The sequence below is a fragment of the Python bivittatus genome, unplaced genomic scaffold (genome assembly GCF_059951505.1).
Source record: "Python bivittatus isolate LINGU-HERP-01145 unplaced genomic scaffold, Pbiv_v1 ctg000440_np1212, whole genome shotgun sequence".
In the NCBI taxonomy this organism is placed as follows: domain Eukaryota; kingdom Metazoa; phylum Chordata; class Lepidosauria; order Squamata; family Pythonidae; genus Python; species Python bivittatus.
Window position 1 is genome coordinate 7368707 of NW_028277063.1, and position 12069 is coordinate 7380775.

Consider the following 12069-nt stretch of genomic DNA (forward strand, 5'->3'; position numbering starts at 1 on the left):
TGCAAAGGGGGAAATTCTCAAAGGGGGAGAAGAAAAAAAAAACCAAAAATACAAATTAGGCAGTCAGGCACAGGACAGTTTTTAAAGATAGATCAGGTCTACTATTGTTCTTATAGTTGTTTTCAAGTATTTCTTGTCTCAAAATGGCATGAAATGAGTATGTGAGTATGGTGGGGGGAGTTTTTGTTTTTTGTTTTTGACTCCATAGCATACATTCCACACAGCTCTATTTGCTGTAACCTGTCAAAAGTTGTCCTCCCAGGACCTTTTAATAGAAGTTGCATATATAGACATTCATGGGGAAAGCTTATAGGAGAACAAGAGATGAGCCATGCATTAGGATGTCATTGTACAAATCCTGAGACTTACATATAACTGTCCAATGTTGAGACTCAATATGAAAATGGCCTTTGTCTTGTGACATCACCATTCACTTGTCATCTTATTTGCATGTTGTAGCTGGCTGCAATATCATGAGGCCAGCCCCAGTGTCTGATGCAAATACATAAACTGGAGCATTTGTGTGATAATGTCATAGCACTCATGATAAGATTAGCCATCACTTGTACTCCAGATGCTTATGAGTGAATTAGGTAATATGCTAAATCTTAGAGTTCTACCAAGACACTTATATGCTGGTCTTTATCCTCTTACATTAGTATTTCTCCAAGATGAATTTGGTTCACATGAGAGCAGGCCCGTCACTGAACCTTTATAACATGGCCACAGTGGCTGCTGTGAATTTCTTACTCATCAACTATCATTGGTAAATAAAAACAAAAAATAGTGAATCAGTTCTGAGGAAGCTGCTGGAAAAGAAGATAAAATTTCAAGAAGCAGAATACATACAGTACATGATTGTTTCTATTGAATCAAAACCTGATTCAACTTTCTAAAATAATTTTTAGCTAAAGAATATTTGGAGCCTTAAAAAATCTAGACTTAAGAGCCAGAAATATTTTACAGTATGCAAGAGCACAGAAATCTAAATAAAAATGTTGACAAAGGATAGATAGGTTTATTTTAACCAGTCCTTTCTTCTTACTAGTTGTTCCCTGTTGTTCAACTCAGGCCTCAAGATAATGATGTAACATTTGGGGGAAAATATGCAACCCAGAAGCCCAGCACCCGAGGCTAAGATGGAGAAGATCTCCACAGCCACCATGTATTTCCCCTTGGAGCTCAGGTATGCTGGGACAAAGGACAACCAAACACTGCAAAAGACCAACATGCTGAAGGTGATGAACTTGGCTTCATTGAAACTGTCAGGTAATTTCCTGGCAAGAAAAGCTGTGGTGAAGCTGATAAGTGCCAGGAAGCCCATATAGCCAAGCACACAATAAAACATGGTCACAGAGCCTTCGTTACATTGCAGGATAATTTCTTCAGTCACTGAGATGATATCAACATCTGGGAATGGGGGACCCATTGCCAGCCACAGAGTACAAATGCCTACCTGGATGAGAGAACAAGAAGCAACAATGGCGCTGGTCAATTTTTTCCCCATCCACTTCCTTATCCTGGATCCTGGTTTGGTGGCCATGAAAGCTAGAACCACTGTGATGGTTTTTGCCAGGACGGAAGAAATAGCCACTGAGAAGATGATGCCAAAAGTTGTTTGTCGGAGAAGACAGGTCACTTTTCCAGGCTGGCCAATGAATAGTAGCACTGAAATGAAGCAGAGCAGGAGGGAGCTGAGGAGAATGTAGGTCAGGTCCCGGTTGTTGGCTATGACAATGGGAGTGTCATGGTTCCTCATAAACACACTTAGCACAAGAACTGTGGTCAAAAACAAGGAAAGTGCAAGAGATGCTAAACCGATCCCTAAAGGTTCTTCATAAGTCAAGAAACTTATAATCTTGGGAATACAGAAATCCTGTCTCTTGTTTGGATAGTATTTGTCTTTGCATCTAAAGCATTCACTTCTGTCTGAAAAAGAATTAGAAGAGCCTAGAATAAGGATTTGTTTAATTTTAGAACTCAATCTATCTGTTTGCTTGTTACAGTGGAGACTTTTTCAGCTTTTTACTGAGGACCTTTCCCTGATAGCTGAAGAAAATGCAGGTGGCTAGGAAGTTAATGTTTCTCAGACTCTGAAGTAGCATTATAGCACTTCTAAACAGTATTCAAACATAGATGCATGCTTTATAATTATGTTTTACAATCTCCTGAATGACAGCTGTTAAGCCTAACAGAACAGAACAGAACAGAACAGAATATTATTATGGTCAGTGACTAGTGTATGTGTTTGTGGGGTGGGGGTGGGGGGAGAAAGAGAGAAAGAGACAGACAACAAAACAAATGGATCATTAAACAAATCAACTCAGAATTCTCACTCGAGGCACAAATGACCAAGCTCAAATTAACCTACTTGAGACACATTATGTGAAGATCTGTCTCTCTGGAAAAGGCTCTAATGTTGGGAAAGATGGAAGGAAAGAGAAGAAGAGGATGACCAGCAGCAAAGTGGATGGACTCAGATACAGTGGTGATGAGTACACCATTGGGAGACTTGAAAGGCCAGGTTAGGGACAGATTGTCATGGAGATTATCTATGTGGCTGCTAGGAGTCGAAAACAACTTGATGGTACATAATTATATTGGCATGCGCACACACACACACACACACACAAAGAAAAAAATGCAGCAAACTTTCCATATCTATATAAATAATAAATAAATAAATAAATAAATAAATAAATAAATAAGTCAATTTAATATAGCATGAAAAATAGAGATGAAACCTATAAAACCTGTTGAGCTATCTAGGTAACTAAACCCTAAAATCCTATTGTTTTATAGACAATAGGATTTTAGGGTTTAGTTACCTAGATAGCTCAACAGGTTTTATAGGTTTCATCTCTATTTTTCATGCTATATTAAATTGAGTGTGCAGACTCTGACATCAGAACAAAATCTTGCAACTTGTGCCAAATTAATGGGGACTGTATCTTTCAGTAATAAATGAAAGTAAAATTCAGTGGACTATCCTTTAAATCTTTTAATAAGTGGAATTATCCTTCAATGTCCCAAAACAATTTTAAAAATCCTTTTTAAAGCTATTTTAAATAGTTTTTAAAGCTATTTTGGATACTGAAGAATAACTCTAATTATTAAAAGTTTAATAAGTTTTTAAAACTATTTAACTATGAGTTTAAAAAGTGTTAAAGCTATTAAACTATGTCTAATAAGTTTTCAAAACTATTTTTTAATTCAAGAAACAATCACAATAATCAATTAGGAATCTGCTTGAACACTGTACTCTCCAGAAGCTACCAACTGCATGTTTTAGGAAGTGTTTTCTCAATATATTAGGGCCTCCTGCTACTTTGAAGTATTAAAGATGTAGTATATTTTTTATTCAGTGAATTTATTTAGAATAATTGGGACCAAATGAACATTTTCTTACCTTCCTGAGTTGAAATCCTCCCTTCTGGGCACGGGATGCAGTCATAGCAGCAAAATGGCTCTCCTTCTTTCACTTTCTTGCTGAAACCAGGATAACAACTCTCACTGCAGACAGAAATAGGTCGTACCTAGGAATGAAAAAAGAATATGAAGAAGGAATCAGAAGATTTTTTTTATCCCAAAGGCAGCTTTTATTCATTTGGTTATTTGCTTATTTACAGATTTTGTAGCCTGCCCAGTCTAAAGACTTCAGGCAGTATACAATATAGCAGGGATATTAAAAACAACATATTAAAAATAATCATTTGATGCATAAATTAATTTACTTCTGATCTATGTATTTTTTGTATGTGTTCACTCATTAATCCATTTTTTCTTTTCTTCAGATTTAACATCCTGTGTGATATTAATGTGAAAAATTACCTTTCTATTTGTATTTCCTAAAATATCCATATCTAAATCTCTCTCTATCGCCCTCTTTCTCCTCATTCTCTCTTTTTGATCAAATTGCCATTCTTATTTCTCTTAGAATTGCAAATGTGGAGAAGTTCAAAATGTTAAAAATAGGCCAGCTTTTCTCAACCTGGCAATTCCACAGTCTCACAGTTCTCTTGGATGTCTGTCTGGGGAAGGCTGGGAACTTAGAACATAGAATCATCAGGTTGGAAGAGGCCATATATGAGCCATATCTCAGCACATTGGAGTAATTTTGGCTATTCCATGATGGAGCAAAACCCAAAGCAAGGCACACTAGAGGTATCTGCAGAGGTCACAGGGTTTGGGTGGGGGTGAATGACACATGGATAGTTGCCTATTAGGACACAATCTGGGCCCCTTTTTTATGTGTACCATCATTGTGATGAATGGATCCTCCAGACACTGCAAGACATGCATCCAGTAAAGGAAGCCTTCGCAGACTGCAGGATCAGGCAGTGCTTTCTAACCGCATAGTCAATAATCATTAGCTTGAGCTGTTTGTTGGCAGTGTGTCTGGAAAGGTGGATACTTTCAAAGACATATTCATTTTTTAAAAATTGTAAAACCACTGTTATTATAAGAGATAATGCTGTTTCTAAATTTGTCTCCTTATGGCAACCCTTCCTAGATTAGGTGCTTGGGTGGGAAAAAAATGAAGCTTTGATTGTGGGATTTAATGATCAGATGGTTTGTGCTGATAGAAATAATGTGAATTTGGATTAATTAGTGGTAAGAGATTAACCTTTTTTTAAAATTTGTACTCATATCTGTATTGGAGGTAGTTGGAAGTCACTTTCCGTTTCATCTTTCTATCTGTTTTCACTACCTTAGCTTTTGTCTTTTTCTTTTAGTTCTACGTATATTCTTTCTTTTCTATACTTCTTGATTTGTATTTGAATGGTGCTTTTTATATATCTTAATAAAAGTTTTAATAAAAAAAATTGTAAAACCACCATTATTGATCCTTTGCCATGATGATTTGTAAGGAACCACTTTTTTAAACAGACATTTAATTAGTATGATGAATGGAATGTGGCTGAGGTTTAAGACTGTTGTACTGTATGTTTGTATTTTGTCATGACCCGTAGTCTTAACTTTAGATATAGTGTCTTTTACTGCCCACCTCGAACCTAGACTGAGTGACCAGGTTCATGGGCTTTTCATTCTCAATAATCTGCCATCAACTCTTTCACTGGAAAGAAGCAAAGCGCATAGTAGAAGGACAAACAGAAACTCCATGCACATTAAAGAAATATGAGACCTCACTGCATTCCACGTGACCATAAAGCATAGGAGGTGTGCTTAATGTTAAAATTTTAATGTTATGTTGAATAACATAAATGTGAAATGTTGAGGAACTTTGGCTATATTGGGCATAGAGAATTGCTAAGAGAATTTTGTTTTTGAGTAATTGGAAAAGCATTACTATTCTGGATATTATTGAACAGATATGTAATTTATTCATTTTTGAAAAATTTCTACCACTAAAAAAAAAAATCCTTTTGCGGCTTCCTTTGCCACAAATTTCATTTTGCATCGATAAAGTCCTATTCTCTTTTAAATGACAAATCTTTCTACAATGTTTAATATCTGATATACTGTATAAGTGATAGGCTTAGATTGCTTGTATTTTTTCTCTTTCCTTTTTTTGTTTGTTTTGTTTTGTTTTGTTTTGTTTTGTTTTGTTTTGTGGGTCTGTACTTTTACATACTCTTTTTCAAACTTGTGATAACATCAATAATTTAAAAAAAGATATACCAAAAAGTGACCTAATTCTGTTCCACATATACATAAAGCATTAGAGATATTCTTAAATAATTTGTAAAACTTATCTAAGCATTTTGTTGGTGATTGCATCATTTCTTTGCATTATGAACTCAGGATAATGGTGGTTTCTCTCCTGGCCTATTATTAATAAAATTAATCTTTTTCTTTATGAAACTAGACAACTTTCTCTAACTTGTAGTTTAGATAGAAGTGAGGCTTTCCTATCCAAAGTTATTTCTTAATAAATCTACCTTTTACTTCAAATACGCTATCATCTCTCTTAGCATTCACTGATTTCATTGATAGCTGGGCTAAGCCTACACTCTGCATCCAAGAGAACTATATTATGGGTATTTTCCTTTTTGAATGGGATCTGCTGCTACTTAATTATTGGTATTCTTTTACAATTCAAAAATGCCCAGGAACACATCCTCTAACAAGGCATCCTGCTGAATGTAAATCCACCATTGTTGTTGATGTTCAGTCGTTAAGTCGTGTCTGACTCTTCATGACCCCATGAACCATATTGCGCCAGGCCTTCCTGTCCTTCACTGCCTCCCTGAGTTTGCTCAGTTTCATGCTCAAAATCCACCATTACATGGACAATAAGCAGAAGATTGTAACAAGAACAATGTAAACCTGTAGAGACTCAGTTATACACAGACAAAGCATTTACCTTTGTCCAACAACATGAATATAGATGTCAGAATAGTAAGACGACATTAATTCAGGATTGGGAATGATAATTGGACTGTACCTGGTTAAACCAACTGTGCCATGTAATGATCTCATCATTGATGGTTAATATTTCATCTGGAGGAGCTAAATGATCCACCTTCCCAATTTTTACACGAAGAAATGATTTGTTTGGAAAACCAATCCAGTTGATAACATCAAATCCAGCTGCTAATATGCCATTCTGATCAAAGAAAACCCGTTCCCCAGCACTGTTGTTAAAAGAGATTCCTCTCAGAAAGTAATGGAGCTGGATCAAAATGGAAAATGCAAGAGTTTTGAAGAGGTTAAAGTGCCAGTCCCCATGTTATCATTTTTCATAGCAGAACCCCAAATATATTTGTGCACATTCTAGTTTTATTGCAAGTAAGAAGGAATCAAACATACATTTTATAAGATGGGAGGCACCAGATTATGGTTGATCAAACTTCTGGATTTCACTAAAGTTCCCCTAAATTTCCACTGCTAATTTGAATGAGTTTTTTCTTAATAGGGGGAAAAAAAAATCCAAACAAGCTAGAACCTCTCTGATTCAAGAAGGATAGAAAGTAGACTTAGAAAAGTTATACTATGACATTAACATACTAAGCATCATAGGAAGGGACCCAAAAGATCTCCATCTCTGTATATTTACACAGATATGTAGTAAATAGAAAGCAGAACATTCTTCTAGAATTATCAGCTGTACTTTCATTTCTAAGAGATGAAAAGTCAAATGAAATGCAGACTCAGGCTGGCCATTACAGTGATACCCATTATGCTCTACTTAATGAAGACACAGGAGTCAATACCTTCCAGAAATCTTGACTGCGAATTTCCCCTCCTCCTCTGTCCATTATTGCTCTGTGGATTTGTTTAGAGCAATATAGGGCATGTAAAGCATGAGCTATGGCATAGATAGCATTGTAGATGCTGTAACTGTGGCCAATCATTTTCATTTCAAAAAGAGGCCCAGGAATGCTTTCCAGATCCTCTGTTCCACTGCAAATATTTTCAGGCACATCACTCATAATAATACTTGGGAATACACAATCAAAAACATCTTGCCAGAACTGTCTGATAAACCCATCTTCAGTAGTGCTAAAAGGATTTTGTTCCTCAAGAAATGATCTGAATTTTGGTAGATCAGCAGAGCTCATTGTGAAAGAGAGGGCACCATTGATTATTTGGGTACCAAAATTGCGTTGATAGGCTGAAGAAGTGAACTCCACTTGTGCTGTCATTATCCACACAATACCTTTTGGTTTATTTCTCACCTCTTCTATTCTTGGAATATACTGCAGCCATAACAAAAAGACCATAGCAAAGGATTCTCCATTAAATAGCAGTGCATTAGCTTTACCACCCATGATACGATTGTAGATTTTTGCCCCCTGCTGAAACATGCCATCAAGTCTAGTGAAAGCAGTTAATTTTTGCAATCGTTGAATGAAAGAAACACAGACCCCATTTTTGGAAAAAAGAGGAATCACTGTTTGTATAAATTTTTCTCCCTGGTCATTGTCCATGATAAGGATCCCAATCCATGTCCAATTAAAATGCAGGAGCAGCGAGACAATCCCTCTGTGCTGAAGAGCTTCTGGGGGAACCATCTGGTAAAAGGGAAGGCCTGGAGTTTTCTCGTTCATGATTGGAGCAGGGCCATAAATGAGCTAGAGAGAAGCAGGGAAAGAACAGAAGAGCAGCATCTAGATAACACTTTCAAGTGTTCATAGTGATCAATACATATTGAAGTAATAATCTTTATAGCAACCCTGTAAGACACGTAAGCATCTGTCAGAAACAAAACAGTAGACCAAGATAGGCCTTGGTCAGGGTGCTGTTACGTTCTGAAGTTCCTTATAAAAAAATTGTAATATGTTTTTTTCTTTCCAGATAGAGCTAGTTAAAATTATGTTTGAGATTCTACTAAATTTCCCATGACCTTTATTTCTACATAAAACCTATGAGACATCCTTAGACCTAAAATCAATTCAGTCACTGCTTTGAACAGAATTTTTGAGTTTAATCACTGAACTGATGCAAGGTGTCAGATGGAATCAAATCTCTTTAAAATACTTGATTTGAAGGAAATGGAGATTCAGTGGAATTTCTAGCTTTGAAGAGAGTGAAATATGATTGCAATTTTCCTGCCACGTATCAAAGAACAGAGAGGAATGCGGCTCTGCTGCTTATAACTCACTCTTCTGCTGGAATTTATTTAGGCAGGTTTATTTCAAACAGTTGTCCATTTTTCTCTTCCTTGTCTGATAGTTTCACTTTCAACAGTCTCATATCCTTTGACTCTTGCCTTTTTTGTTAAACTGTGTATCTTTGCTCATAGTTCTTTTCATTCCCCTGTCATTCCCTGCACTCCCATCTCCAGTAAAACTCTAATTTGTTTGTGTTATTGTCTCTTAATGTTTTGTCTTAGCCTAGGTAAGTTTTCTTTATTTTAGTATAGCAACTCTGCGGATTAAGTCATGGATTTTAATCCAAATCATGAAGTTATTCTTACTGGAACTAGCATTTTTAACTGATATCTTTCATTAACTGGTGTAGGACTCATATACAACTTAGATACATACATCATTTGATTTGCTAAAAATTGACCTTTTACATGTCTTTAAAGATATAAATTCCACTGAGTTTAAAGGACTTAATCCTCAGTAAATGGATATAGGATTACAACCTAAATGGATATTTATGAGTGCGTAACTCCTAGAATTGCAGAGATATATTCCTTTTTCAGATCCAAGGCTGTACTTGGGTACAGTTTGGAATGCAATACAAAATCAAGAGAAAGGAAGAAACTGAAAGTAGTGTTAAATCTGCATACATATAGACAAAGGATATCCTACCTGTGGAATTTTATAAATATCCAAAATAATTGCTATATGAAAAGAAATTTTAGAATCCAGTCCACCGACAATAGCTACTATGTTATTGTGGATGTTACATTGGTAGTTGGGAATCAATGTCTCCATTGATGATAAAAGTAACATGGTGGTTTGATACGTCCACTGGGCATTGTCATAGCTGTCATAGATGTGGAAGCCCAAGGTAAGATTGGGTAAGATCTTTGGGCTTTCATTGATCTCCTTTACTGCAAATGCCAAGGCCAGGATGTGCTGGTAATTCTTAGGTATTCGACTACAATGAGAGTGGCATTCTGTATTAAACAGCATTCCACATTAATTACTCCCGTGTTTTAATCAGAAATAACTGAAGTAAGTTCAGCAGGCCAGCTTTACTAGATATTCCCATATTCTTTAAATTAACAGCCAACGGCATGTACAGTTAACACACATACATATGTCCAACCATATATGCATAATAAACTCATCAGTATTCAGTGTTAATACATGTAAATGTCTGAAGGAAAAACCTCCACACAATTTGAGAAAGAGAAATATAGAGGATACCTGGGACCAACTTGAAATTCAGCTTGAGGAGCTTTCAGAGAGAAAGGCATTTGAATTTCTGGCAGATAGCTAGATTTGCATACTAGTATTCAGATGAGGAGAAACTGCAGCTTCTTTTGGCAGACAAGAATGTAAACTTCTAGAAAGGCAAATTCTGTGTCCTTGCTATCATTGTGCATAGACTAACAGTTTAGGCTCCTCAACTGTCTGCTCCTCCCATGCGATTGAAAAACTTAAATCTCTATAGCATTTATTTATGAATATTTACTCCTTTTTTTCCTTCTATTTTGTATTCTTTCTGGATATGTCTATTCATTTTGGGATGCTAGTCTATGGCTGTAATACATTTCTATTCTATATTGTATTTCTATAGTAGCTATGTAGACCCTGAATTCTTTTTTTTTAAATAATTTTATTGAAGATTACATGTACAGATAAAAAATTAAAAAGGTAAAAAGGAAAAAAAAGTGCAGAGAAAAAAAAAGAAAAAAAATTAAAAAGAGAAAGAAAGAAAGAAAGAAAGAAAGAAAGAAAGAAAGAAAGAAAGAAAGAAAGAAAGAAAGAAAGAAAGAAAGAAAGAAAGAAACTTCCTATGTGGCAAAAAGACTTGGAATTCACACTGTGTTATAATCTTAAAGAGAACTTTTCTAAAATGAAATATTGTTGGTACTTGTTGCCAGAAAAATTAACTAAAATGTACAAAGGTACTTCAAAAGTATGTTGGGAATATGAACAACAGGAAGAGACATTTTATCATCTTTGATGGACTTGTAAAAAAGAAAAAAAGAAAAAAAATGGAATCAGGTACATATTTTAATTCAAAAGTTTTTTAAAGATTAATATTCAATCAAACTCAGAGACTTTCCTTTTGGGCTTGATGGATAAACAGTTGGAAAAAACTTACAGAACTTTGTTTTTATATATGATAAGAGCAGCAAGGCTTTTATATGCACAGAAAGGGAAAGACAAGATAATAGCTACAATAGAAGAATGGATGGTGAAGCTGATGGAGTTGGCCAAGATGGCAAAATTGACAGTCTTGACTCGAGACAAGAGATTGTGTAATTTTAATGCCAACTGGAAACCATTTTTGGACTTTTTGTGGGAAACAGGAAAAAAATGAAATTATGTTGTATGGATTTGATGATTAGAAATAATATGGGTCAGTAGAAATAATGGAAGTTATGTTGTATATTGTTACTTATAACTGTTGCAAGGAGGGTTGGAAGTCAATTCTTTTTTTCTTTTGTCTTCTTTTTTTCTGCACTCTTGATCTTTACTATTCTTTTTTTCCTAATTTCTTTTTTCTTCTCATTCTTTTTCTTAATATTAGTTCTTATTAGTTTTTACGTTTCTTTTTAAAAAAATGTAATAAAGTTATTATAAAAAAATAAATAAAAAAAGTAACTTTCCTCTTTGTCGCAGCAAATATAAGCAACTTATCACCACCTTTTAAAATACAACAATCTCTTCAACCCATATCTTACCTCATTCTCTATAAACAAATCTTTAAAACCTCATCATCTCTCCTAATCAACAGAAGTCCATTAAAGGTTACCAGAAATAACAATCTATCTATTATAAACTTGATCTAATAAACCAACTTTAATTCCTTCCTTTTACATTTATATCTCATTTTCTATCATTAAACAAATCCCCCAAGCCTCATTATTCAAATCTAGTCAGTAAATATCTAATCAAAGTTACCAGAGATAACAAAATAACTATTTTAACTTTAATCAGATACATTTAAAATACACTTTTCCATAAAACTCTTATCTATAAACAAAACCTTAGAACATTGTCATCCAGTCCTGGTCAAAGAAAATCCATTAAAATTTTCTAGAAATAACAACCTATTTTAACCTTGGTCAAATAAACCAACTTTATATTCCTTCCCCTTGCTCCCAGCAATGATCTTTAGTCCCTTCAAATAGTGTCCAAACACTTGGTTTCTTTTCATTTTCTCTTTTACTCTTCTCACAAAATCACTGACAACCTTAACAAATCCCTTCTGTAAATCCAATATAAAAAGGTTATCCAAGTCATTCTTCTGGTCTGTTATTTGTACATCCTTTTTAGTTATTAGAACTTCAGCCAGTTTCATTTGTATATTCAATATTTCATTTTTTTCCATATCCTTCTTGTAGCTTATCATTTTTAAGTCCACATTTAAGTCAATTTCAGTTTTGTCTAGTAAAACCTGTTCCCCTTCCATAGCATGATCTAATCTATCAATAATGTCAGAGTTCTTTAAAACTAATTCCTGAGTCCATTG

At 34.8% G+C, this 12069-nt stretch overlaps 1 protein-coding gene across 1 annotated transcript; it reads right to left on the bottom strand.

The window, feature by feature from the left end:
- Positions 1-1018: 1018 nt before the first annotated feature.
- Positions 1019-11283, bottom strand: LOC112543271 (vomeronasal type-2 receptor 26-like). Its single transcript, XM_088142415.1, has 6 exons — positions 11279-11283; positions 9228-9519; positions 7179-8039; positions 6410-6637; positions 3410-3536; positions 1019-1929 (listed from the first exon to the last, which is right to left on the bottom strand). The coding sequence occupies exons 1-6, from the start codon at positions 11281-11283 to the stop codon at positions 1019-1021; spliced, it is 2424 nt and encodes an 807-aa protein (XP_087998541.1).
- Positions 11284-12069: the final 786 nt, after the last annotated feature.

Coding starts and splice junctions, on each gene's coding strand:
- LOC112543271 (XM_088142415.1), bottom strand. Junction 6,638..7,178: donor GCAGTCAAGATTTCTGGAAG/GTATTGACTCCT, acceptor ATTTTGATCCAG/CTCCATTACTTTCTGAGAGG. Junction 1,930..3,409: donor GAGGATTTCAACTCAGGAAG/GTAAGAAAATGT, acceptor ATTCTTTTTCAG/ACAGAAGTGAATGCTTTAGA.